The 24,160-nt window shown below is 60.9% G+C and overlaps 4 protein-coding genes across 5 annotated transcripts; 2 read left to right on the forward strand and 2 right to left on the reverse strand.

The window, feature by feature from the left end:
* Positions 1 to 7: 7 nt before the first annotated feature.
* On the reverse strand, positions 8 to 2,571 carry PEBP1 (phosphatidylethanolamine binding protein 1). Its single transcript, XM_084297394.1, has 4 exons — positions 2,380 to 2,571; positions 1,996 to 2,105; positions 1,305 to 1,405; positions 8 to 869 (listed from the first exon to the last, which is right to left on the reverse strand). The coding sequence occupies exons 1-4, from the start codon at positions 2,512 to 2,514 to the stop codon at positions 652 to 654; spliced, it is 564 nt and encodes a 187-aa protein (XP_084153520.1). The 5' UTR covers positions 2,515 to 2,571; the 3' UTR covers positions 8 to 651.
* A 3,080-nt stretch (positions 2,572 to 5,651) lies between these two features.
* On the forward strand, positions 5,652 to 13,804 carry VSIG10 (V-set and immunoglobulin domain containing 10; the record flags this gene model as incomplete). Its single annotated transcript, XM_084297433.1, has 7 exons — positions 5,652 to 5,736; positions 7,031 to 7,315; positions 10,241 to 10,522; positions 11,342 to 11,629; positions 12,137 to 12,247; positions 13,431 to 13,616; positions 13,743 to 13,804. 7 exons carry the CDS (start codon positions 5,652 to 5,654, stop codon positions 13,802 to 13,804), a joined length of 1,299 nt encoding a protein of 432 aa, XP_084153559.1.
* A 1,481-nt stretch (positions 13,805 to 15,285) lies between these two features.
* On the forward strand, positions 15,286 to 17,295 carry CFAP73 (cilia and flagella associated protein 73; the record flags this gene model as incomplete). Its single annotated transcript, XM_084297434.1, has 7 exons — positions 15,286 to 15,344; positions 15,661 to 15,769; positions 15,953 to 16,057; positions 16,134 to 16,307; positions 16,501 to 16,722; positions 16,921 to 17,079; positions 17,149 to 17,295. The coding sequence occupies 7 exons, from the start codon at positions 15,286 to 15,288 to the stop codon at positions 17,293 to 17,295; spliced, it is 975 nt and encodes a 324-aa protein (XP_084153560.1).
* Positions 17,296 to 17,682: 387 nt separating this feature from the next.
* On the reverse strand, positions 17,683 to 23,394 carry DDX54 (DEAD-box helicase 54). 2 transcript variants are annotated; one of them, XM_084297168.1, is made up of 20 exons: positions 23,305 to 23,394; positions 22,817 to 22,943; positions 22,642 to 22,712; positions 22,376 to 22,561; positions 22,233 to 22,282; positions 22,079 to 22,120; positions 21,832 to 21,927; positions 21,625 to 21,746; positions 21,307 to 21,368; positions 21,065 to 21,196; positions 20,542 to 20,752; positions 20,020 to 20,154; positions 19,595 to 19,816; positions 19,429 to 19,502; positions 19,151 to 19,348; positions 18,878 to 19,023; positions 18,678 to 18,791; positions 18,392 to 18,496; positions 18,113 to 18,216; positions 17,683 to 18,016 (listed from the first exon to the last, which is right to left on the reverse strand). In XM_084297168.1, exons 1-20 carry the CDS (start codon positions 23,368 to 23,370, stop codon positions 17,793 to 17,795), a joined length of 2,487 nt encoding a protein of 828 aa, XP_084153294.1. In that variant the 5' UTR covers positions 23,371 to 23,394; the 3' UTR covers positions 17,683 to 17,792. The 2 variants fall into 2 exon arrangements, with proteins under 2 accessions (XP_084153294.1, XP_084153293.1); XM_084297167.1 differs by having other exon boundaries at positions 17,683 to 18,216.
* Positions 23,395 to 24,160: the final 766 nt, after the last annotated feature.

Consider the following 24,160-nt stretch of genomic DNA (forward strand, 5'->3'; position numbering starts at 1 on the left):
CCGCCCGCCTGGGTAAGTGTTTAATTGCACCGTGAGCACGCATTGGTCACAACAGAACACAGACAAAACAAAGCCGCTCTGCTTCGAGGGGCTACAGAGATCAGAAGAGAACAGAGAATCAGAAGGCAAGCAGCTTCCCCGCCTCGTTCTACTCGTTATCTTTAAAGTAATGACTTCAGTGGTTCACCTCATTGGCAAATACTTGAGGAAAAAAAACAAAAACAAGCAGCTTCCCTCTGCCTGCTGCCTTCTCCCCTCCTGGAAGGGGACGGCTGCGCAGCCAGCAGCAACCAGAAGTGGTTCTGCACCCACAGCAGCGCCGTCAGCACAGCGGGGCCGCTCCGAGTGGCAGCGGTTCACAGGGTTTGACTTCCCCTGAGCAGGTCGGCCCGGAGGGGCTGCCCCTGGCCTTTTCGGAAGCTTTTTGGGCTAGCTACAGGCTGCGCCTACAGCAACGAGCGCAGCACAAGTCCGGACCGTGCTAACACCAAGGCGGATTCAGCTCGTGGACGGCAGCGAGGTCATGGCTCAGCTCAGGTCAGTGCGGGAGCAGCCGGGTTCAACTCACAGGCAAACAGAACGACAGCGAGGTGCTTCAAGCGGGCTCTGGGGGTCGGGGGTGCCACGCGGTGCTCGTGCGGTGCCTGCTCCCTACTTCCCGGACAGCTGCTCGTAGAGCTTCGGCACGTAGTCGTCCCACTCCGCCTGGTAGCAGGTGCCGGCCACCGGCACCCCCAGGTTGTACTTGCTGCGGAAAGCCGCCACCTTGAACTTCCCTCGCTTGTCGCCGGAGCGATTGGACAGGATGGGCTCGTCGCACTTCAGCTGCTTCGGCTGCTCGTACACCAGCCACACATACCGGTGCAGCCCTGCGGGGAGGAGACAGCACGACAAGCACACCTCACTGGGGTTCTGGGGTTTAAGGGTGGCTTTGAAGCGACCCCAGCTGCTCGGGGAACAAGCCCGCGTCCACCTGGGGCACGCTGGCAGCTGCTGCCATTGTTCTCAGGGTAAGTGTGAGCTAAAGGAGCTTAAAGATGTACAAGAGGTGTGTGAAGGACTCACGTTGTCCCTAAGCTGCGCTCCCCCTGCCCCAGCTACGGAATTCAGGCAGAAGGGCACGGATCCATGGCCCGATGTCCAAGGGGCGCTGTGATTAGGGCTGGCTACAGGCAGGCCCCCTGGGGCTGCCCCTGCGGCACCACACGAGGTTTGTGTAGCCACAGGCTGTGCCCCGAGCACTGCGTCTGCTCGCTCGCAGCACAGCCAGGCTCAGCTCCCCCTAACTGCAGCCGGGTACTGACCTGTTCCTTTGGGGGGCCCTGACCCAACGTAATCTGACAGCACGGTCCCGCTCCCCACGTCGTTGCCTTTCATGTTGGTCACCAGGAAGTGATGCCATTCCCTGACAGGAGACAGCAAGAAGCAGTCAGGCCGCGTCACAGCCCTCGGGTAAGACCCTTCCTTGCTCCGAGCAGCTGTTTTCCCCCAAAGTTGTCAGAGTAGGTGACTGAAGCCAACCACTGCTGCTCCTAGTTGGTCAGACCCAAAGGTGTCAGGCCCACAGAACAAACTGCCTCCTTCGGGATGCAGAGCCCAGCAGGCAGCTGCCATCCTGCCCGGCGGCTCCACCACGCCCACAGTCTCACCCTGTAAGAGCAAGCACTGCATGTGATTCCAAGTGGCCTGATGTAGCAGAAGTGAGCTGGTCCCTGCTTTAATATTTTACTGCTAGCACTAACCTAGTTCCAACTCACGCATGGCTCATGTTAGTGAGCTGCAAATGCTGCGCTTCTCCAAGGTACAGGAGACCTCCAGATAACCCTGGCAAAAGCAGCTCCTTTTCCCCACACTGTCCTTGTCTCAAGGAGAGACGCAAGGGCTCTGATCCTATCCAGGGCCATTTCTTATCCCCAGCCCCACTGCCACAACCTAGATCACACTCCCCACCTCCTTCTGAGCCTCAGCTCAGTCCAAGAGGGCCACCCCCATTACCTGAACTTCGGGTCCTTCCTACTGGGCGCATCGGGGTCCGTGAGAACCAGCGTGTAGAGCTTCTGGGGGTCGCAGCCATCCCACTCGATGCTGGTGGGGCGGTGCTGCACCTGCAGCGACGACAGCGTCAGCGGGAGCAGCCGGCAGCGCCGCGCACGGCGGCCAGGCGTGACCAGCCACACTCGATCCTGAACGTTCAAGGCCGCTCGGCACCCACGGCTGCTGCCAAAGCCTTCAAAGCCAGGCGTCCCCCGCCGCCAGCCAGGGCGGGCCGCGGCCGCTGCTCCCCCGGGGGGGCCTCGCCGCCATTTTGTGGCTCCCTCAGGGGGGCAGGCGCACACCCCCCCCTCACGCACACACCCCCTGGGGGCCTCCCCCGCTCACCTGGGTGGGCGTCAGCACCTTGCCCAGCTCGTCGATCTCCACCGAGCCGTACTTGACCCGCAGGGGCTGCGCGGGTTTCTGCTCCACCTCGGTGAGGCTCAGCGGCCCGCTCCACAGCCCCAGGTCCACCGCCATGGCCGCCCCCTCCTCGGCGCTGCGCTGAGGCGACTGCCTGCCTGACCGAGTGACTGACAGCCGCGCCGCGCAATCAGCGCCGCCCCTCGGCCCGCCCCCCGCTCCCATTGGAGGAAACCTGAGCCGTGGTCCCGCCCCCCGCTGGCTGTGCGCTCCCCCCCCTCCCCTCCGAGGACCGCGGGGCCGCTGGTTCGAGGCCGGCGGCAGCCGCAGCGCCCGGCGGGGTCTGCCCGTGTGGGGCAGGGCTCGGGGCCCGTCCCCTGCCCCCGTTCCCTTTGTAAACCACGATCCAGGGACGCGATCGCTGCGTGCACAAGGTGCCCCAGGCCGGGCTGTGAGTGTGGGCTGGGGCTGAGAGCTGGCAGTTTGGCAGAGTGCTTTATGGCCTCGGCCCCAAAACACGTTAGTGTGCTCATAGCACTGGTGGCTGAACACGCCTCAGAGACACATCTTCCTCTGCTCTCTCCCAGGAGCAACGGCCTCACTGTGTCTGCTGTTGTATTTCATATTTTGGAGTGGGCAACGGAGTCAGAGGAGGAGGCTTTGGGTAGAAAGCGGCAGCTGGGGCTGAGCTGCAGGGCATGTCCTCCCAGCCTGGCTCGCATCAGTTTCCAAAGGAGCCTGCAGGACTGCATGGAGCAGACTGGTTTCAGCTGGAGACAACGTGGGTTGAGTTGGAGTAGGAGCATCAGACAGATCAAACTCCAAAGCATCACTCTTCCCAGCCCACCTTGGCCCTGGCCTGCTCTGGAGCACTTCAGGGCTCGATCTTTGCATGCTGCTGCCTGCTGAGGTCTCTGTCCTGGCACAGGAAGGTTTGTCCCCCACTGGCAGCAGGAGGCTCCCTTTTTGCACGTGGGCACTGACCGCATGCTTCCCTATAGAAACATGCGTGCCTCTGGCCATCCTCTTCTTTGGCATCAGCCCAGAGCCCTTGTATTCAAGGTGTAGGTTTTCAGCTGCCATATGTGCTGGAAATCCTCCCTGGTTCAACAAGAAGGAGTCCTCTTCAATGACACCCGCTCCCAGCTCCTCTGCAGGCACAGAGCAGCAGGGTCAGTCTAATCCACGTACACTCGGGATCAGTCTCCTGTGTGAGGACACATACCACCTGCCTTGGTCTGCTGAGCACAATGGAGCTATCTGAGCCTCATTCCTCTCTCCTCATTTGCTTTGTTAATTAAGTGACCTACTAAGAATCCCCATATCCTTTCCTGCCTGTCAGGACAAGATGAGAAAGAGAAGGTGGTTGCTAGGATCATTCTCGGTGTGCCCCAGATACTCGCTGTTTTGGGTCGGCAGCTGCCCTGTGCTGAAGGGCGGTGGGCAAGGAGTTATTCCCACTCCTGCCCTGACAGGGGAGGCAGCTGAGCAGAGCCTCCAGGGCCCACCCAAAACACCACTGCTGCAAGAAGGACAAAGGTGGTACTCACAGGTTCTCCCAGGAAGCTCTCAGCTCTAGCAAGTGGCATTTTAGCTTTTATTTAATTATTTAAACCTTTAAAATCTGCAGCCACAGGGTGGAGAAACAGGCAGGTGCTTCCGCCTGTTCCTAGGGACTATTTCTTCTAACACATCTGCTGCTGGAGTTTAGCAGCATGTTTGCTGTACATTGTTGCATTCAACTATAGGAATCCAAGGGTCAGCTTTAAAGAAACTGAAAATATTTGTACCTTTCTCTTTCCTTGTTCCCTGCAGCTTCTGTTTCCATTGGATCTATCCAGCTGTGGAGAAACTCATCTTTTACCTGTTCCATCTGCTGCCTCCTTCCAGTCTGCACTGCTGTCTGCTATACTTCTTTCCTACACAGCTCTGGTTTGAGCTATTATTTTCCCAAAATCATATTTTTTTTTTACCCCCAAATCATACAGTTTTTGGTATACTTCATAGTCCTTTAGCACTGTTTTTCACAGCCTCACTGCTTTTGGGATGTTTCTTAAGTGGTTGCATTACAGAAGGTGCTAGAGCATGCTCTGGGTGGGGGGGGTCTCACTTTCAGGCATCAGTTAGGTGTCCTGTTTTGGTTTCTGGAAACACCGTTCTCATAGCACTGAATGCTCTTGGTATTGATCCCTGGACTGCACCTGAGCTCACTATGTGACACCCCCCTAAAAAACACTGGCCAAATACTGGCTACTTCAGCACCTCACTTTGACTTCACACAGGCTGTTGCACCTGCTGATCATGACGAAGGCTTTCAATTTCAGGTGAAGTCCTGCCTGTACAGGAACCACAGCAAATACAAGACAACAGTCAGCCTTGGAATACACTGGGGCAAGTCCAGTGGAGTGCCCCACAGCCGCACCTGCCTTCACCACATCTGAATTTGCCGGTGATATGCTGCGTTATGCATTGGTTTGATTTCCACTGCCTGTGTTCCCTTTCTTCCAAGGATACCTTGACAAGAAGTCTTAATTTATCCATACAATCCTTGCATTTCTTCCTTTACCAAGCATGAATTCAGGGCATTGCCTGCTGCTGTCGAAGCACCACACAGCCCGTGCCCAAGCTGATGTCCTCTCACAGCAGATGCTCACTGCTGCTCCTGCCCAGGCCCCCCGGTGGCTCCTAGCCCCTTCTTTCAGCTGGGGGAGTCACCTGTTGCTGCAAAGCACTCTTACAAAAAAACTGATAAATAATTAAGAGAAATAATTGAGACATTTCTTCTCAGAAACAGCAGTCAGGCGTTGGGACGGGTTGCCCAGGGAGGTGGTGGCGTCACCGTCCCTGGGGGTGTTCAGGGAGAGGTTGGACGTGGTGCTTGGGGACATCGGTTAGCGGGTGACATTTGTGGTAGGGGGGTGGTTGGACTAGATGAACTTGAAGGTCTTTTACAATATTTAGGATTCAATGAGAAAAAAAAGCCCAGCAGCTCGTTTCACTGTGGGACGGGGAAATGGGCTGAGGGGTCCGGGGGCGCCCAAAATGGCGGGAGGGGTCGCGGGGGGGGGGGCTCAAAATGGCGGGAGGGGGCAGGCGGGCGTCCAAAATGGCGGCCGGCCCCCCGGCCGGGTCCCCTCAGGGGGTTCGGGGCGACCGGGCAGGCACCTGAGCGGAGCCTTGGGGCGGAGGCCGGGCGGCGCCGCCTCCCGGGCGGGCCGAGAGGCAGCGGGAGGCGGTGGCGGCGGCTCAGGGCGATGGGGCTCCCCGGCGGGACGCCGCCGGCCCGGCTCTTCCTCGCCCTCTGCGTCTGGAGGCTGGCGCTGCGCCGGGGCGCCGCAGGTACCCGGGGCGGGCGGGTGGGCGAGCGCTGAGGAGGCACCGCCGGTCCCTCAGCCCGAGTGGCGAGGAGGGCTCCAGAGGGTCCCAAGGGCTGATTTATTTATTTATTTAATTACTAAAAAGTCACTTTTCGGTAAAAGTAACGAGCGCTCCAGTCGCGGTGGGGCTGTGGAGCTGGGGGTTTTAGGGGGGTTTAGCCCATTTTAGAGCCAACTTTGCATGGAGAGAAGTGGCAATGGGGCCAGGGCTCAGCTCACCTTGGCCCCAGCAGAATGCGTGGTCGAGGCTTCAGGTGCAGCATAGCATATTTTATTTGTATTCTTTTTACCAAATCACCTGTTGGCCCCTTCCCTTTCAAATTCCCACCCGCCTTCAGATGCCCGAGCAGGGATCACCTTGCTGCCAGCCCTCTGGGTGTAGGCTGCGCGCCTGATCGCTGCCCTTTGCCTCGGAAAAGGCTGCGTCTGCTCTCGGGTTCAGGTCCCCTGTGGCAGGGGATGTGGCTGGAGGGCTTGAAGCCTGGCAGAGGTAAAAGGAGGCCACCAAGACACCAAGAGTTTAGTTATCTTTGTGGCTACCGATGTTAGAGTCGCTTTGTTGAGTTCTTTGGCTTTTTTTCCGTTACTATTCCTTTCCCCGGGCAGTGTAGGGACGAGGTTGCTTGGGCAGTAGGAGGCAGAGGTTCAGCAAAATACTGGGTGAGCACCAGCATTGCCACGACCGTGAATCTGGGCTCTCATTGCTGCCGATTCAGTGTCACCGATGCCCTGACGCAGCTCCTGTCCGGTTCCTTCAGGTCGCTTTTGCCGTTTGCCCCTTTCCCCAGGCAAAAATAAGCTGGCATTGCTTTCCCATTGAGACTTCTAAGCCGTGTTCCTCTTTCTGATCGTGAACATTTCTAGTTGCCAAATGCATCGTGGAGATCCTTTGCAGAGGTGACAAGAGGCTCCGTAAGGAGTGCTGTGTAGGCTTCTGGAGCCAAGGGCAGGATCCCTGCCTCAGGGCCGCCAGAACAAAAATTGGGCAGGCAAATCAAGGGAGGGAAATGGGTTAACAGATGGCAGGCAGGGAGGAGTGGCTTTGCTGTGGTAATGAAGCACCTCAGCAGGTTCCCCAAATGGCTTTTTTATTCATAACAGCATGGAAGGGCTGGATCCTCTGTTGATGAATACCATTTGCTTGGTGTTCCTGAAAACCACATATTCATTTGTGCAAGGCTTTGTTGCAAAGTTTGCTGTGGAAGGGGATTTTGCAGGTTCCCTATATCCCTAACACCATCCCTTCCGTTTTGCAGGAACAGAAGAAGTGGTCTTTGGGAAGGTTGGAGGAAGCATCCTCCTTTTATGCCGAAATGTCTCCAAAGAAGCAACAGAAGTGGTCTGGTTCCAAGGGGATCCGCACTCTTTCCCCCCACTCTTCTCCTCGCGGGTCGCCTTCCCCCCCGATGTCCGTTTCTCCCTGGTTGACAACAGCTCGCTGCGCATCACAGGGCTGCGTCTGCAGGACGAAGGCAACTACACCTGCAAGGAAGTGCTAAACAAGACAGACCACGAGCACAGAGTCCAGCTCCTGGTAGCCAGTAAGTCTGTCCCGTGCCTGTGGGCTTCCCCCAGCCTGGGGCTCAGGTTCCCAGATTCGTAGCAAACCTGGCGCTGGTGGAAAGCTAATGTGAAAAGGGGGAAGGTGGCTTTATCACATAAAATCTGTGAGCAGGCTGATATTACTCAGTTAAACATTTACTCACAAGCAGCGAACGTTAACGTGCCAGCTGTGAAGTCCTCGTTATGCCTTTTCAGTTCCTTCTTCATCGCTAATTTTTGGACAGATCTTTCACATCCTATAGCTGTGGCCCGTTGCCTCAGAATCGGGGTGACTTCTGCCCAAAAACCATGTATTTTTTTGAAGTACGTTTGAAATAGATGCACAGTGCCAACCTTGCTGCCATCCTTTTGGTGTGAGGATGGAGGGCCTTCAGCTGAAGTTTCCAGTTTTGGGTCATTGAGTGCATTCTTCTGACTTTGACAGAAACATCACATCCTTCAAATTTATCACTGGGAGCAGTGTGATGGGATGTGCCTGTTGTTATCAGCGCAGGTCATTCTTTCAGCTTCTTTTCCCTTTCATGTCTTTTGGTGCTTTCTCCCATTTCCATTCGTATTCATTCCCTTAGAAATCTTCGTAGGCCCCTCGGCGACCTGCTGTCCTTATGCCACCCCAGCCCATATTCCAGGGTTTAGGGGAGGGCAAGGCTGCTGCCAGTTTTCCTGTTGCGGTGGCACTGTGCTTTACAAGCTCTTTCCTTGCTTGCTTGTCTTTTTGTCAACATTTACAGTGTGATGCTTGTTTTCTGTTTGCATTCAGGGTGTTTCTCCTTTGCCAGCCTTTGGTGAAGGGTGTGTGTTGTAAAAGTTGTGCCTGTTTAGTACAGATTAAATCTCTGAATGTTAACACAGGTAAAATTCCCTTCCTGGGGCGAGGAACCTGCAGATGGGGTTGGAGGGTCACAGAGGACTGGAGCAAAGGAATCCAGAAAGCCCAGGCTGCTGCAGAGAATGTGTAGGCATGGGGCTCAGGAATGGGGAGTCCGAAATCTTAAGGTGGCTTCCTTACGATACTATTTTTTTCCCCCTTCTGAAACTCTGTGGGCATGCCATGTGTCGATACCACTCTCTGAAATTCACTTGTTAATGCGGAACTTGTCAGTTAACTTCCAAAGGTCACCCAGGAGGTATGTGCCATGGGGGTGTCCGTAAATAGGTGGCAGAGAGACTCCTGGCGATGCTTTAGGTCAGCAGGAGCAGCACCAGCAAAGGCCAGAAGCTGAAGCTTACCAACTTCACGTTAGAAGCACATACCTTTTATTTTTCACACTCAGTGGTGTTGGCCCTTGAAGCAACTTGGCCTGGGCTGAGTGAACCTGACCGGCACAGGCAGCACCTTTTTTTCTGGTTAAAGCTGTATTTAAAATAAAACAAACACGCAAGGAGTAGAGGAAGCAACGTGACAGAGGTGCAGCCATGGCCTTGGGCTGCTGTTCTGTGTTTGTGTTGGGATAAGAAGCACATGGTGTGAAGGAAATGTGTAATTGCACACCTCCGAGGGATTTCCTGGTCTGTCTGTGTGCAATTTGATCTGGGTCTCTCTTGGCTCTTCTGTGAGCGTGGAGCCCATCTCTGCTGGTGTGTTGTGGTGTTGTAGTGGTCTGGGGGGGTGAGAGGTTGTTAGTTTTGGGGTAAATTTTGTTTGTTTTACTTTTTGAGGAACAGATCTGCTCTTAACATTTAGGGAGAAGAGTAGGATTGTGCTGGGAGAGCCTGGGAGTTAGGATACAACGCTGACAGCATTAGGAGGCAGGTGCCAGGGGCCGGCACAAGGAGTGCAGTGCCCTGGCGGGGTCTGCCCCTTGGTGTGGGGCAGTTCCCCATGACTCAGGCCGGCAGGTTGCTCTTGTCAGCCACAGCCAGGGTTCAGGAGCAGTTACGAGACCACCCCAGGGCTGGAACAGAGGAAGTGACAGAGGAATTTCTTGCCACAGCAGGGTGGTTTCAAAGATCATAAAAAAATGCATGTATATAGTTCCAGGGAAGCCGAGCCCCAAGCAGGTATGTTGTTGGAGCTCACGTGGGTTTTGTGCTATGATTTTTTTTCCCCTTACTCTAAATTTTGTCACCTCTCGGGTTACCTGAATAAATGCTCTGCAAATCACCTGTCAGACATCCCTCTGACGTCTCTTATCTGGGGCTTTGCTTGGCAGCGTCTGGTCTCACTGGGGTCTCGTTCAGCTCTGGGAGTAGGCAAGCCAGCCACAGGGGCAGTTCTGCCAGGATCAGAGTCCAGAATCCCTCCCTGTGGCTGTTACACAGGCACGTGCGTGTGTATGGGCGTGTGTACGTCCCAGTTTCTGCACTAAAATCCTGCTCTCGGCCAGCGTCAGGAGCAAAAAAAAGCCACCTGATGGGAGAGCAGCAGGAACTCGGGCTGCACGAAGGGACCCTTGGGGTTCTGTTGGTTCCTGCCCCATCCCGCCAGCACTTAGCTGTGTCTGCACTGAGATACCAAACGTGCTCCTGGCTGTTACCCAGTGGTGCTGGCACGAGGCCACGGTGGCTTACCCTGCCTCCCTTCTTGCTGGAGTTTGTCCCCGCCGCCGTGAGCGGGATGTGGGTGATGCAAAGTGCGGCGCGGGGTGTGAGAGGCAGTCTGGGCCCTCACGTGGTGACAACAACCTCTGTCAGACAGAGCCGTGGTAGTAATTTGTCCCTCCCCTGTGTGTTAGTGGTTGCTGGGCTGCATTTTGCAGAACAGCCTGCTCCCTGGTGGCCTTCCTTCAGCGTTGTGGTCCCCCAGGGCTCAGGGATACGGGATCAGGGAGCCAGACAGGCAGGGAAACCCTAAAGGCTTTGAAGGAGGATTGGAAAACCAAGCTCTTGCTGGGTTTCCAGCCCCGCGGTGCTGAGAGCCGTGACTTGGATGTGGTTTTAACCGTGTGCTCTTCTTCTGACAGATCCACCGCAGTCCACCCTGAAGTGCTGGGCCGAGACCTCCTCCTCGGGGCTGACGCTGCAGCTCTTCTGCAGCTGGCCCGGGGGGTACCCCCACCCCACGCTGCACTGGAGAGAAGAGGGGCACGATCTGGAGAACTCCAGCTGGGTCATCAGCTCCACGAGGTCCTCGGACACCCACGTGGAAACCCTGAACAGCTCCCACCTCGCCCACCGCAAAGTCTTCAAGTGCGTTGGGAGCCACGTGGTGGAGCAGGAGGAGCCTGCCTGCTCCGTGGAGATAAGTGAGTTGCCTGGCTCAGCACAGGAATTATTAAAGAGCCTGCTAGCGGTGGGGCAGGCGGTTACCCCGGGCGTTCTTTGCCCTCCAGAACACGAAGGCAGTGGTCAGGCTCGCTGGCTCTTGCCGTGGGGCGGGAGGGGGATGATAATGGGGCTGCCTGGCAGGGTTTGACTTGTGCAGGGGTGACTGCACGAGGCACAGAAGTCCTGCAGGTGAGATCCAGCATGGGAGGGTTGTTGTCAACGTGTTGATTTGGGTACAACTTCGGGGGCTGGCAAATCTCTGAGCAGCACGCTTCTTACCTCTGCAAACACTCATACTTGTGGCTGCAATACAGAAGGTGACTTGAGGTTTTAGTGCCTTGCGCAGCTTGAGATGAAGTTTGTTGGGGCTGATTTATGGCAAAGTGGTTGTGCGTGCCTCCAGTCCCCCATAAGCCTCGAACAAGGGCTAATGAAAGAGGCTTTGGAAAACCTGAGCTGTGTTTGTCCTCAAAGGCTTGTCGGGGCTGCAGGAGAACTCTGAGCCTCCCAAGGAAGATGCCTGGGCTGTCTTTCTCCTCTCTGCCATCTTCCCACGGGCTGCCCTCAAGCATTCCTGCCTGTGGATGTGAAGGCAGGTGCCCAAAATAGGATTGAACAATGTGCAAGTTGCTCACAGAGCTCCTTGGAAGGCTGCAGAGGTCCCATGAGCAACATCAGGAGCCCCATCAGCAATGCTTCCTTCTGTTAACGCTTATTAATCTGTCAGATGGTGATTTCCTGCTGCGCTAAACTCTGCCATCCCCTCTTTGACTTCTTCTTCTTTTTTCCCCCTTCAGAGCTCCCCTCCCTGGAATCGGACCCCCCGCAGACCTGCTTGGTGGGTGACAACGTGACCCTGACGTGCCGGCTGACCGAGGGCGTGCCGGCGGCCAGGCTCAGCTGGCTGCGGGGCATCACCCAGCCGGAGATCCAGCCCGGAGGGAGGTTCCTCATCGCCCAGGAGGGCAACGTGTCCCGCCTCACCATCCAGAACTGCTCCCAGGGCACCGACGGGGGCTGCTACGTCTGCAAGGCGCAGAACCCCGTGGGGCTGCGGGAGATGTTCGTCTGCCTGACGGTGAAGCGTGAGTGGGGCTGCCTGGGGTCGCGGTGGGAGGCAGGGGCGCAGCTCGCTGCAGCTGTAGGACAGCCCCTGGGGGCTTTGCTTGCCCCTGAGAGCCTGCTGGCTGTCGATACTCTCACAGCAAGTGGGATGCAGGGCTGGGCTCCTTCGTGCCAGGGTGAAAAGGCCTGATTCCCCTCACCTCGGTGTTAACGGGCCTCAGGGAGGGGCGCAGCTGCTTCCCTTGTCCCTCCCTGTGTGTTTTGGGGGTAGAGGAGCACTCAGGGTGCTGCTTGAACTGCAACGGGGATTGATTTGCATCTGCTAAATACACGTGGACACAGAAATAGGGGCCTCGTGGTGGTGTTTTCCATGTCAGTGAAGCAGAGGGGCCTGAGACTTGCACCCTGCGTGGTGCTGGGCCTGAAGTGATGGGAAATCAGAGCTGAGGCAGCGCTGAGACTTGCAGCGAGAGCATCCATCCGTGTCCCACTGACGAGGTGGCCGCCCGTGTCTCCTCTCTCTGCAGAGCCAACAAACATCGTTGGAGTCGTGGGCGCGGTGGCGACCCTGTCCCTGATGGCTGTTCTCACCATCTCCGGGCTCATCTTGTACTACAACCCCTTCCTGTGCCTCAGAGGTAGGAGCTCTCCCCCACGCCAGCCAGGACAGGGGTTCAGTCCCTAACCCTCCCGTCCTGCCTGGAGCTCTGCCCACTGATTTACCCCAGCCCTTTGGCCTCATCCTGCTCGCAAACAAAATCCCCGTCAGCCCTGGAGGAGCTGGGTTGGAAACGCAGGGAGCTGAGCTGTGCAGAGCCAGCCCTGCTCTCCCCTTTTCTCCCAAGCTCTCTCGCTATACGTGGGCGAGCTGACTGCTTTTCCCCTCTGGCAGAAACTCTCCTCCTCTGCACCTCCTCTGCCTGCCAGAGTGTGTCCTGCAGGCGGGGGCTGCATGGCAAAACCAGCACCAGGTGCTCCGGGGGTGGTTTCTAATGCACTTTTCCCTTCCCTTCTCTCCCGTGTAGGTGCTGCGTTCAGGTGAGTTGATTTTCCTCGTCCCACCCTGCACAGACTCACTAGTTTGCCTCCTGACATCCACGGTCTCCTGTAGGGCAGGGGCCGGGCGGGCTGACCAGAGCCAAGCTGGGCTTTTGGGGTGGGAGCAGGAGGGCTCAGCCCAGGGGTGGACTGGGGAGCGGGGGGATGAGGAGAGCACTTGGCCTCGCCTCTGGATACGCAGAGGCACCCGGTAGCGTGGGGGAAGGCCGTGCAGGAGAGCTTCTCCTTGGTGCTGCCGAGCCCTAAAACACGGTGAGTAAATAGAAACAGCAACCTCCTGCTTCTCTGCACTGCTTGCACCGCGTCCTTCCCTCCCTGGGGATGTCTGAGAGCTGCACATACCTCTGCGGGCTTCTGGTGTGTTGGTTTTCTCCTCTGTTTCCTGCTGCTCGTGGCCCTGCTCCCTCTCCTTGCCCTTGTTGGTTGTGTTCCCACAGCCGTGGTGCTGCGGCATGGGAAGACTCTGGTGTGAGTGCCTCCAGTTCCCCCTGTGTGCAGGAGGGGAGGATAACCCGGCTCGGGAGGGGCTGTGGCAGTGTAGTACATGAGTGGTCATGAGCTGGTTGGAGGACTTTGGAAGACGAATGGGAAGCAGTGCAGAGTGCTGGGGGCGGCCTCGCTGCCAGCGGGGTGTGAAGCCAGCTGTCCTTCGCACACTAAGGGAGAGCCCTTCAAAACCCGCCCGTTTTGGTGCGTTGCTGAGGTGTCCGAGCCAGGGGAGAGGCAGCCTGGAGGGACGGGGTGAGGACGAGCTGTCCTCAGCCTCTCAGCCCACCTCTGCTGCCCGCAGGAGCCAGGACTCGGGCGACGTCTTAGTGCTGGTGGACTCGGAAGACGATGACGACGAGGAGGAGGAGAAGGGGGAAGAGGATGTGGTGAGCGGCTCCAAGTACGAGCTGGTCAACGGGAGCAGCGCCCCGGCTGCCTACGTGAGCTGCCTTGCAGGAGGTGAGCCCTGCTGCCTGCTTTGGGGCCGGAGCTGTGAAGCCGTGGATCTTTGGGGAGCAGCTGCCGGGAGGGAGGGACCCCAGTTCTCACCTCCTTGGCACTCGCTGAGGTGCTGCTGCTCTGTAGGTGATGACGGCGAGCAGCACGGCGAGGTCCCTCTGCAGAAGACACGAGGAGAAGAGGCATAAGGCACATAATCTCTGCTCCTTCTCGTGGAAGCACGCAGCTCCAGCTGGGAGCCCTGCCTCAGGCATCCCCACCGCCGCGTGGCCGCACGGGGGCTGCCAGCGCCCTGCAGCTGGTTCTCAGCGCCCCGCTCCCCTCGCCCAGCTCTCCGTCCTCCCCCAGCCCTGTTCCTCCGCTTCTCCCCTCTTCTCCTGTTCCTCTCCATCTCAGGTATCCTTTTTAAAGAGGTGGCGCAGGCGCAGAGCTCAGGGTCCCACGCTCACCTCGGTGCCTGCCACAGCCTCGGGTACCCGCACGGGCTCTGGCTCGGTCCCCGTGAGTGGTGCCAGGGCTGCGGGGGACGCCGTGGGGCTGCAGCCAAGTGGCAGGGCCCTGGGAAAACAAAAACCGAGTGCTGCAGGGGCAGGGCAATATGTGGGTGATGCTGACTTTTTTTGGGGGGAGGGGGGGTTTGGCTGTTTTTGTTATAAATAATTTTTCCCCAATTTTCTTCTGAAATGTTGCTGTGGATCTAAGCTGGAAGAGCGGAGCTGGAATTTGCGGCGTGGCCACGAGGGAACGGGGAGGGGGAATCGGGGCAGACCTGGAGGGGTCTGTAGGATGGGTCACCGTGGGGGGGCAGAGCGTTTTAGGAGGGGATCGAGGCACGGATCAAACCTGATCCCTCTGCGGGTAAGCAGAGGGGTTGGGTGGGGGGATGTGGGCACACACGGGGCGTGGAGAGGATCGGGGAGCGTGTGGGGGGAACGAGGGGGACCTGGAGGAGGGGATTGAGGGGGGAGAGGACCCCTGGGCACACGGGGGGGGCTGTGCACATCGTGGGCAAGGCAGCAGGGGCTGAGCCCCCGCCAGGACGTGGAGGAGAGCTGAAGAGGTAAGGGGGGGGCAGAGCACTTGTGGGGGCAGTGTTTGGGGTCTGCTTGTGCACGGTGATCTCTGAAAGGGGGCAGGGTTTTTTTTTGGGGGGGGGCTAGGGAGGACTGGGGTGTGGGGGGAGGCTCTGGAGAGCCCGGAGGAGGCGAGGAGGGGGCCCTGGGAGAGGGGGAGCACGGTCAGAGGGCTGCGAGGGGGACCCACCTCCAAATGTAACCCCATGGAGCCCCAAAAATAGCTCTGGGGAGCATAGTATGGGGTTGGGGGATCTGGGAGCACACCTGAGGCTTTGGGGCTGAAAAGAAAGGCTGGGAGGGTGCGCAGGGAGGAGGAGGGGGGCAGAGCACCCCAAATCGCCCTCCCGCTGGGGCTGGGGTTGAGCAGGGCCCCCGTGGCAGGGGACACATCCTGGGGACACATCCCAGGGACGCGTTGGGGTCCATGGGGCTGTGTCCCTGCCCTGCGGGGTGACGTTTGGGGCCGTGGCAGGGAAATCCCCGTGGGAGGCAGCGGGTGCCTCCGGCTGCCCCTGGCAACTGCTCTGTGGTGCTGTGGTGCCGCCGCCATCTCGGCCGCCCGGCGTCCTGCTCCTCCGCACCCCCACCCCAAAATGTCCCCGGGGCTGGAGGACAGCTTGTGTAGGGTTTTCCAAGAGAAGCTGCAGCTCCGGTAGGCGATGTGCCCCCCTCCCCAGCCCCCCTGTGGCTCCCCGTCACTGGGGTTAGCCGGGGGGGAGGGTTGGGGGCTGATTTAGGGGCGTGCAGGGGGGCTGGAGAGAGGTTTTGGGGTAGCACCTCGGGGCGGTCAGGGCAGGGGGCTGCAGCCTCCCCATGGTGTCGGGGCTGGGGGAGGCTGAAGCAGGAGGGGAGGTGGGGTCGGGGCAACCACAGGTGATCACTGGGACCCCCCCTTGAGCTCAGGGGGGATCCTTTGGGATCTGGGGGTCCCGAGCTGGCCCTGACGGGCTCCGTGGGGCTGTGGGCAGGACGGTGCCGGTGGGGGACTCGGCGTCGCTGCTGCCTTCCTCCACGCGCCTGCTGCTGAAGAGGAGGGAGCTGGTGGATGTGGAGCGGGCTCTGCAGGCCCAGCGGGAGGTACGGGGGCAGCCCCCAGCCCCTCCGCATGCCCCCTGCCCGGGGAGAGGGGTGGCCGGTGGGCACAGCGGGGTCGAAACCACCGGCAACCCCTCAAAGTGGCACCAAGACCCTGGTTTGCGGTGGGCGCCCCCCTCACTGTGCTCCCCACCACCCCTGGGTGCCGCGGCGAATCCACCTCAGGGATTTCGGCGGAGGATGGAGGACCTGGGTCGGCGCCGGCAGCAGCTGGGCCAGCGGGCAGAGCAGCTCCATGATGTCTCCCTCAGCTTCAACGCCTTCCTCGAGGTGTGGGCACCACCAGGCTCAGCGCCGTGCCCCAACGTGGCCGCGTCCCCGCTGCCACCGTCCCTGCCGCCCCCAGGTTTCGGCGGCCAGGAGGGAGCGGGCACGGGTGGCACGGAGGGGAGCCGATGGTGACGGCCTGCAGCAGGAGCTGGCGGGGCTGCTGAGGCGCAGGGAGCGGCTGCGACGGCGGCTGCGGGGCCTCCAGGTCTTCGGGGAGTACCTGCGGGGTGTGGTGGCCACCACGGGGCGGGTGAGTGTGACAAAATGCACGTCCCCATCCCGTGTCCCCCAGGGTTGTTGTGTTCCTCCGCGGCTCCCCGAGCTCCACGTTGGGGCATCTGTGAGGGGATCTGAGGCACAAAATCACCCCCAAAATGAGGGTGAGCAGCACCACGGTGGGGTTGAGTGCTCCTGTAACCCCTCGTCCCCTTCCCACCGCCCAGTTCCAGGACATCCCGTCCATGCTGGCCCATTTCGGGGCGCTGGTGGGGGTGCGGGCAGCCCTGCGGCAGCAGCTGGAGGCCGGGCAGCAGAGGCTGGCCCAGGGCCGGGCTCGGCTCCAGCAGTACCACGAGGAGGCTGACGGTGAGCTCCTGCGGGGCAGGGACGAGGTGCTCCAGCTCCATGCACGCCTGGAGGCCGCCCGCCACGATGTGCTCCAGGGGGTAAGGGGGGGCTGCGGGACCACCGGGACCCCCTCTTGCGGGTGAGGGGCTGGAGTGCAAGCCTCTGATCACAGCCCCTGTGGAGGGAAGATGCCCTATGGGGTGGTGACGGGGAGGGAGCACGAGGCTGGGGGTGCTGGGAGGTGCAGGGGATGTGGGGCACAGGGCTGTCTGTCTGTCTGTCTGTCTGTCCCCCAGGAGTCCTGCTGGACCCAGATCCAGAGCGCGGCCGCCCACAAGGCCCTGCTGCTGGGGCAGATCCGGATGGCGGTGCTGAGCCTCTTCCAGCTCGCCACCAAGCACCTGAGGGTCCCCAGGGACGTGGCCCTGGAGGACACGGAGACCCAGCTGGACGTGGTGAGTGCAGGGACACGGGGACATCCCTCTCCCTGGAGGGCTGTGGCATCAGAGCCCCCATCTCCCCAGGTGCTGCTGCGCCTGCAGGACCTGGCTCCCATCTGTGCTGAGCTGCGCCCCAAGGAGCCGGGGCTGGGCCCCCCCTGCATGCCTGCCCCCACCACCACCCGCCCACAGCACCACAGGGCTGTCACGGGGCCTCCGAGCCACCAGTGAGTCCCAACCCAGGGGCAAATCCTCCCTGGGATGAGGCTGCCAAGGCCAGCAGGGAGCTGCAGGACGCCAGCACCTCCCCGGGGATGGAGGTGGCTCCCCAACGAGCCCAGGAACGCCGAGAGGCAACGCGGCTCCTGCGCAGCGGGGCACCAAGTGTCTTGGGACACAGCCTGCCCCCACAGTGCCCTCTTACAAGTGGGCCCCAGCTGCCTGGGGGGAATGGGGAGCAGCTGCTCGTGTGCAGGCTGTTGGTGCTGATAAAGCCGTTTCCCATCAAAATACAACCCAGCCGTGGAGCTGCAGCACCTGCTTCTTTTAGGGCCGCAGCTCGGGGAGGGATTACCCCAATCACAAGCCGCCCACATCAAGCACCAAGAGGAGGCAGGCTCCAAAACCAGCCGGCGATTTAATGTCTCTCCCTGACAGCACATCCAGGCAAGGGGTGGGAGAAGCCTTTTGGCCACCCCATGCTGCGGCACCTGCCCCGCTCCCCTCTCCTACAGCCTCTTCCGGAGCTTGCCCTTCTTGGTGGTGCCCACGCGGCGCCCGAAGGCCATCTGCCGCAGCTCCTGCACCCGCTGCCGGTTCCTGGCCTTGAGGCGCTTGAGGCCCCCGCGCTGCAGGAAGCGCTGCTTGGCCGCTGCCTTGCGCTGCTTCAGGATCTGCTGCTTGGTCTTCAGCTCCGAGCGCACCTTGCCCCGCGTGGCAGGCTGCCGGCGTCCTGCGGGACGGAGGCAGGCAGAGGAGGAGGTAAAAACCACACTGGGAGGCTGAGAGAGAGAGTGGGGGGCTATGTGGGGGCTACTGGGGTACTCACCCTGCCCGCGTTTGTGCTTTCCTTTGAACTGCTCCCTGCCTCGTTCGTCCTCCTCGTCGTCGTCCCGCTCGTCGACTTTCTGCTTCTGCTTCCACTTCTCGTAGCTGGGCTGGGTTAAGGGAACGTGCAGCCACTCCCCAGCACCTGCCCAGCCTCCCTCCCCGGCCCCAGCACCGGGCAGCTCCCGCGGACAGCTGCAGGACGTGGTGCTGGCACCCTCAGCCTCCCCATTCCCCTTGCTGTGGCACAGGCAGGCAGCGGTGCCCGCGGGCAGGATACAGGTTGTTCTTGTAGGAGCCGCTGATGTAGCGCCCGCTCTCTGTCCGCACCTTCTTCTTGTCCTCCTGGCCCGTTAGCCCCACAAACCGCTTCTTCTTACGGTCCCTGGGAAGGACAGATGGGGGAGAAGTAGGGGAACGTCCACCACCCTCCTTTTTGCTGGGCATCCCACCCCTAACTCCCCCTGCATTGCCCAGACAGCAAGAAACACTGTCTTCAGCTGGAGAAAAATACCTCCTGGGGCTACAACCCTCTCTCCCCTGGCCACCCGGACCTCCCCGCTCACCACTTCAGCAGCTGCTTGCTCCTGTTGAGGTTGTGGTTCTCATCGCCCATGAGATCCAGCACGGCTCCAGCTGCCTGCTGCTCGAAGGGGCTGCCCTCACCGCCCACGCTCAGCCTGCGGGGAGGACAAAAGGAGCGCTGAGAGCAGCCCCCCCGCTGCAGGATGTCACGGGAGGGCAGTGGGCTTGCTCCCCGACTCACCCCCTCTCGCTCTCGAAGTCCTTGGGGCGGTAGGGGACGTAGAACTCCTCCTCCCGCTGCGCCGGCTGCTGCGGCTTCTTCCTGGCACCATCTTCTCCACCCCGGCCCCGTTTCCGTTTGCGTCCCACCACCGCGGAGAACACGTCCTGGGAAGGGGATAGAGGGGGCTGGGGAAGCTGTGTCCTCCTCCCAGCCCAACCCAGGGGCCCAAGTTCCTGCAGGACACCGTGCTGGCCCCAAAGCCATAGCCCAGCCCTGTTCCTGCCCCTCTACCTGGAGGTTTTCCTCCTCTCCTTCCCTTTCCTCGGGCTCAGGGGGGGCCTGGCGCAGCCCCTGCCCTTGGAGAGCTGCTGCCCGCTTCTCCTGCTGCCCGCGCTGGTACTTCTGGATGAGGGCATGGTCGCGGCGCCGCTTGGACCGCATGACGGCGCTGGCCATGGTGCGGGCTGTGGCGTTGATCTCAAAGATGGTCTGCACGGGGGGAGAGAGCGAGTCCTGCAGGCTGCGGGCGCAGGGACCTTCCCCTCCCATCCCGTCGGGCCTCAACTCACCGCCTTGGCCTTGTAGCTTTTAATGCTGTCCACGAACTTCAGCCTCTCCAGCTCCGTGTCTTCGAAGCAAGCACCTGGAGAATACGGGCGCGGAGGGGACGCCGATCAGCCCAGCAGCGAGGGGACAGGACAGGTTCCCCTCCCTTGGCATCCCCGCGGCGCTCACTGAAGAGCGGGTGCAAGCCCAGCTGGGACGTGTCCAGGTCCTTCACCCTCTTGATGGACTCGGGCGAGGGGCCGGGCCGGGAGCGCAGGTACTGCTTCTGTGCGTTGTCGGCCACCCGGTGCAGGCTGCGCAGCTCCAGAGAGCCCTCGTGGTCCGTGAGCAGCAGGCACTCCTCGTCATCCACCAGGCTCCGCGGGACACGGCCCAGCACCCCGTCGGCACCTGGAGCACGGGGGACACCGTGTCATCGCTCACCCACCCTCCCTTCCCCATCTGCACCTCTGTAATAGGAGCATATCGCTTCTCTGAGAGCCCAAAAGGCTGCCACGAGACCACAGACTCCAAAAATAAACCCCATATGCGGCCAGGACACAAGGCTGAAGGGACGTGCGCTCACCCCAGTGCCTGCGATGGGTTTGCCTTACCTGCAGGCAGCTCCTGGGCACCGGCGAGGATGAGCGGGCGCCCCAGGAAGAGGTGGAGGTCGAAGACGTAGGGCATCTCGTCAGGAGCCACCAGCGAGTAGGCAGTGCCGCTCCGGCCAGCTCGGGCCACGCGACCTGGCAGGGTGAGGAGGAGAAAAGTGGGAAACCAGAGCCACAGCCAGCACGCCTGGGCTGGGAAGGGGCTGTGGGTCACTAGGGAAGGGAGAAAAAGGGGACCCGGCCACTGCCCCAAGCCTGTCCCTAGAGGCACGGGACCTTGAGGTGTATGTGTCACCAGAAGGCACCAGCCCTGCCCACAGTCCAGCTGGGAAAACAGGGACATCACGGCCCCCACCACGGCTACCTCCTGCCCCAGACATATCTCTAACAGGTCAAGGGGATCAGCGCCTTCTCTGCAGGTTTCCCAGCATGGTGAGGCACAAGGATCAGACCCTTAAAAGCAAGGGACAAGGGACAGCCCGCCCTGAGGGACCCCGGGTCGCACAGGGCGCTGCCACCCACCGACACGGTGCAGGAACAGCTTGGACTTGGTGGGGAAGCTGTAGTTGATGACGTTGTCCAGCATGGGGATGTCGAGCCCGCGGGCGGCCACGTCGGTGACCAGCAGCACCGGGCACTTGCCCTGGGCGAACTTGGCGATGTTGATCTTGCGGGCGGTCTGGTCCAGCGAGCTGTAGATGTGGGTGCAGCAGATGCCCTGGGCTGTCAGCAGCTGGAGACAGGAAAAGCAATCAGATCCCGCTTGGAAATGCACCCTCAGCTGAGGGACAGCGTCCCCCAGGCTCCTGAGACCCCAGGGTGTCCACCCAGACCCCAAACCCACTGTGATCCACCCCTTTTTTTGTAAGGAGTTGGTGAATGCAGCATCTCCGTGATCACACGTGCTGGGGATTTCTCCCTCAGCCAGGAGAAATGGGCTGGGACTCCAGCAAGAGCCTGCCCGTGGACGTAACCCCACGTGGGTCTGTGAAGGGGCCCCCCCGCAGCCCGCCCGCACCCGTTGTGTGCCCCCGATGCCACTTGCCTCCTTGAGATACTCCGTGTGGTGCTTGGTGGCCACAAAGACGACCGTCTGGTCCTGGGGCTTCACCACGCTGCGCAGCAGGTGGAGCAGCACGGCCGGTTTGTCATCCCCACGGACATGGAAGAAAGCCAGCTGCAGGGGGAGGGCAGCGCTCAGCCCTTCTGGGGCCCCACGCTCTTGGGGACACCCCGCAGCACCCTGTCAGCTCCCCACCCCGAGCACAAAGCCTGTCTCAAGCTCACCTTGAGTTGCTCGCTGAGCTTGGACTCCACATCCAGACGGATCAGCGTGGGCTCGGTGAGACCTGCGGGATGCGGGCACACAGAGGATGCGGGTGGGGTGGGGACACACTGCTGGGACAGCCCCCAGCTCCCTCCCAGCCTGGGGCACCCGCTTGGCCCAGCCTCAACCCAGTTTGGATTTTCCAGTCCCGGGCCTGTGGCCAGCACAGCTGAGGGACTGGGTCACGTCCCCATCCCTGACAGCTCACAGGGCCACTAAGCCTTGGATCCAGCCCCAAAACCCAGCCCTGCAGCCACCGCCTGCCCCACACTTCTCACCAGCCCGGGCGAACTCGACGAGCAGCTTGGGCAGCGTGGCAGAGAAGAGGACAGTCTGGTGGCCGCCTGGGAGCCGTGCCAGGATCTCCTGGAGCTGCTCTGCGAAGCCCATCTCAAAGAGCCTGCAGGGGAAGGGACAGGGGACATCGCAGAGCCTGCTGCACCTCTCTGTGGCCAGCCAAGGGCACCTCGTCCAAGCGCACTGACCTGTCGGCCTCGTCAAACACCACGTACTCCACGCTCTGCAGCTTCAGGTTCATCTCCACCGCCACGTGCACCAGGCGCCCGGGGGTGGCGATGATGCTGGATGGGACAGAGATGGTTACACCGAGCTGGTTCTGGTGATGGGGCCACATGAGGGACAACAGGGGCTCCCTGCACCACCCCAAATCCAGCCCTGGTGGCTCTCGGTGGCCGTTTCCCCACCAGGTGCCCTCCCTGTGCCCACACTCACATGTCGGGGTTCTCGTGCAGCGCTGCGAACTGGTCCTCCATCCTGCGAGAAGGGGGAGGACACAGGGCAGCTCAGCTCACCGCCCCGAGGTTTGGCACTTTTGGGGGTGTTTTAGGGAAGCTGGGGTGACACGGAGAGCGGGGACATGGCTTACTTGTCTCCTCCCAGGATGAGAGCTGTCCTCAAGCCGGTGAACTTGCCCAGCTGCGGGGTGAGAAAGGAACACGGGGGAGTCGTTAGCGGGTTCAGCACCCAACCAAACCCCAAGCTCAGCGCGGTCCCCGCTTGTCCCCATACCTCCTTGGTGAATTTCAGGGTCTGCAGGGCCAGCTCACGCGTGGGGGAGAGGATGAGGGCACGTGCCCCGGCCGGGCTGGGTGCCTTCAGCCGCTCGAACATGGGGATGAGGAAGCAGGCCGTCTTCCCACTGCCCGTCCGTGCCATCGCCACCACGTCACGGCCACGCAGGATCACCGGGATGGTCTGCAGGACACAGCCCTGCCCTCAGCACCCCATAGAGGTGGGGGGGTCCCAAAAGTGCCCCCGCACCCCCAGGGTCTCACCTTCCTCTGGATGGGCGTCGGGACCTTGTAGCCCTTCTTCATGATGCCCTTGAAGACTGGGTAGCTGAGACCTGCGGGGACACAGGGACAGGTGAGGGGACATGGGTGGTAGGGACACAGCCATGGGGTTGGGGGGTGACAGCGTTGGGGACCCCCCAAAGTCAGGCACACGCACCCATGGACTGGAAGCCTCCGGATTTCTTCTTCTTGTTCTGCGCCCGCACCATGGCCTGCGTGTCCTCGGCGGTGGCATCGTCCTCGGCATCGGCGCTGGGGAAGGCGGGCAGCGGGGCCGCGGGGACCTGGGGACGGGCAGCGAGAGGGGACGGTGACACTGGGGACAGCGGGACACGGGGACTGGGGATAGTGGGACATGGGGACACCAGCACGTGGAATCACCGGGACATGAGGACAGGGGATACCGGTGCCACGTGGGGACTGGGGGGAAACTGGGAGCACTGGGACGGGCAGACTGGGAGCACTGGGACGAGCTCTGCGGACCCCGGTGCCAGCAGCAGCTCAGCCCCGCGTGTCCCGGCGCGGCGGCCACACGCGGAGCGCCGGGACACGCCGCCACCCCCGGTCCCCCCCGGTGTCCCCCGGTGCCCCCAACCCCCCCCCCATGCCCCCGGTCCCCCCCGGCCCCCCCGGCCCCCCCGGTACCTGGGGTCTCCGCTCCTCGGCCCCTCCAGGACCCCGCTGGCGGCGGCTGCGAGGCGGCGGCGCCATCCCGGCCGTGGAGCACGGAAGCGGGGAGGGCCCCGGGCGGAAAGGGAGGGCGCTGCCCGGCACCGGGACCGACCCGGGGAGCTGGGCCCGACCCCGGTATCACCGGGACGAGGGTGTTTGGGGACCCCCGGGATCCCCCCCGAGGTGCGGGCTCCTCGCAGCCGACCCCCCCCCCCCCCCGGCCGCCCGCCTGAACGCCCCCTTCCCTCTTTTGATCCCCCGCTCCGCCTTTTCTTGCCCCCTTTGCTTCCCCCTCTCCTCCTTTGTAGCCACTTTTCCCCCTTTTTCTCTCCCTATCCCCCCTCGTTTCCCCCTTTCCCCTCTTGTTACCCTCTCTCCCTCTTTTCTTTCCCTTTCTCCCTCTATATGATCCATCTCCCCCCTTGTTACCCCTTTTCCCCCTGTATTTCCCGCCTTGTTACTCCCTCTCCCCCTATATTACTCCCTCTCCCTTTATATTATCCACTCTCCCCCTGTATTACCCCCTTTTGTTATCCCCTCTCCCCCATATTACCCTCTTTACCCCTTCCCTTCCCCTTCTTGTTACCCCCTCCTCCCTATATTACCCCACCTTCCCCTTTCTTTCCCCCTCTTGTTACCTCTTCTCTCCCTATATTACCCCTTCTTCCCCTACATTACCCCTTCTCCCCCTTTCTCGCCCCTTGTTGTTACCTCTTCTCCCCCATATTACCCCCTCTCCCCCTTTCTTTTTGCCCCTTTTTGCCTCCTTTTCCCCTATATTACGTCCTCTCCCCCTATATTATCCCTACACAGGGTGGCTACTGCCAGG

The sequence above is a fragment of the Netta rufina genome (genome assembly GCF_964035555.1).
Source record: "Netta rufina genome assembly, chromosome: 17".
Taxonomy (NCBI): domain Eukaryota; kingdom Metazoa; phylum Chordata; class Aves; order Anseriformes; family Anatidae; genus Netta; species Netta rufina.

Bases quoted from the DNA above. Each gene is read 5' to 3' on its own strand.
- DDX54 (XM_084297167.1), bottom strand. From the start codon at position 23,370: ATGGCGCCGCCGCCTCGCAGCCGCCGCCAGCGGGGTCCTGGAGGGGCC. The intron at 22,121-22,232 runs GTAAGCCATGTC...CCCTTCTCGCAG, and splicing joins CTCATCCTGGGAGGAGACAA to GATGGAGGACCAGTTCGCAG. The intron at 21,197-21,306 runs GTGAGCTTGAGA...CTCCCCCTGCAG, and splicing joins AGCTCAGCGAGCAACTCAAG to CTGGCTTTCTTCCATGTCCG.
- PEBP1 (XM_084297394.1), bottom strand. From the start codon at position 2,514: ATGGCGGTGGACCTGGGGCTGTGGAGCGGGCCGCTGAGCCTCACCGAG. The intron at 1,406-1,995 runs GTAATGGGGGTG...GTCTCCTGTCAG, and splicing joins AGGAAGGACCCGAAGTTCAG to GGAATGGCATCACTTCCTGG. The intron at 870-1,304 runs GTCAGTACCCGG...TCCTCCCCGCAG, and splicing joins AGGGCCCCCCAAAGGAACAG to GGCTGCACCGGTATGTGTGG.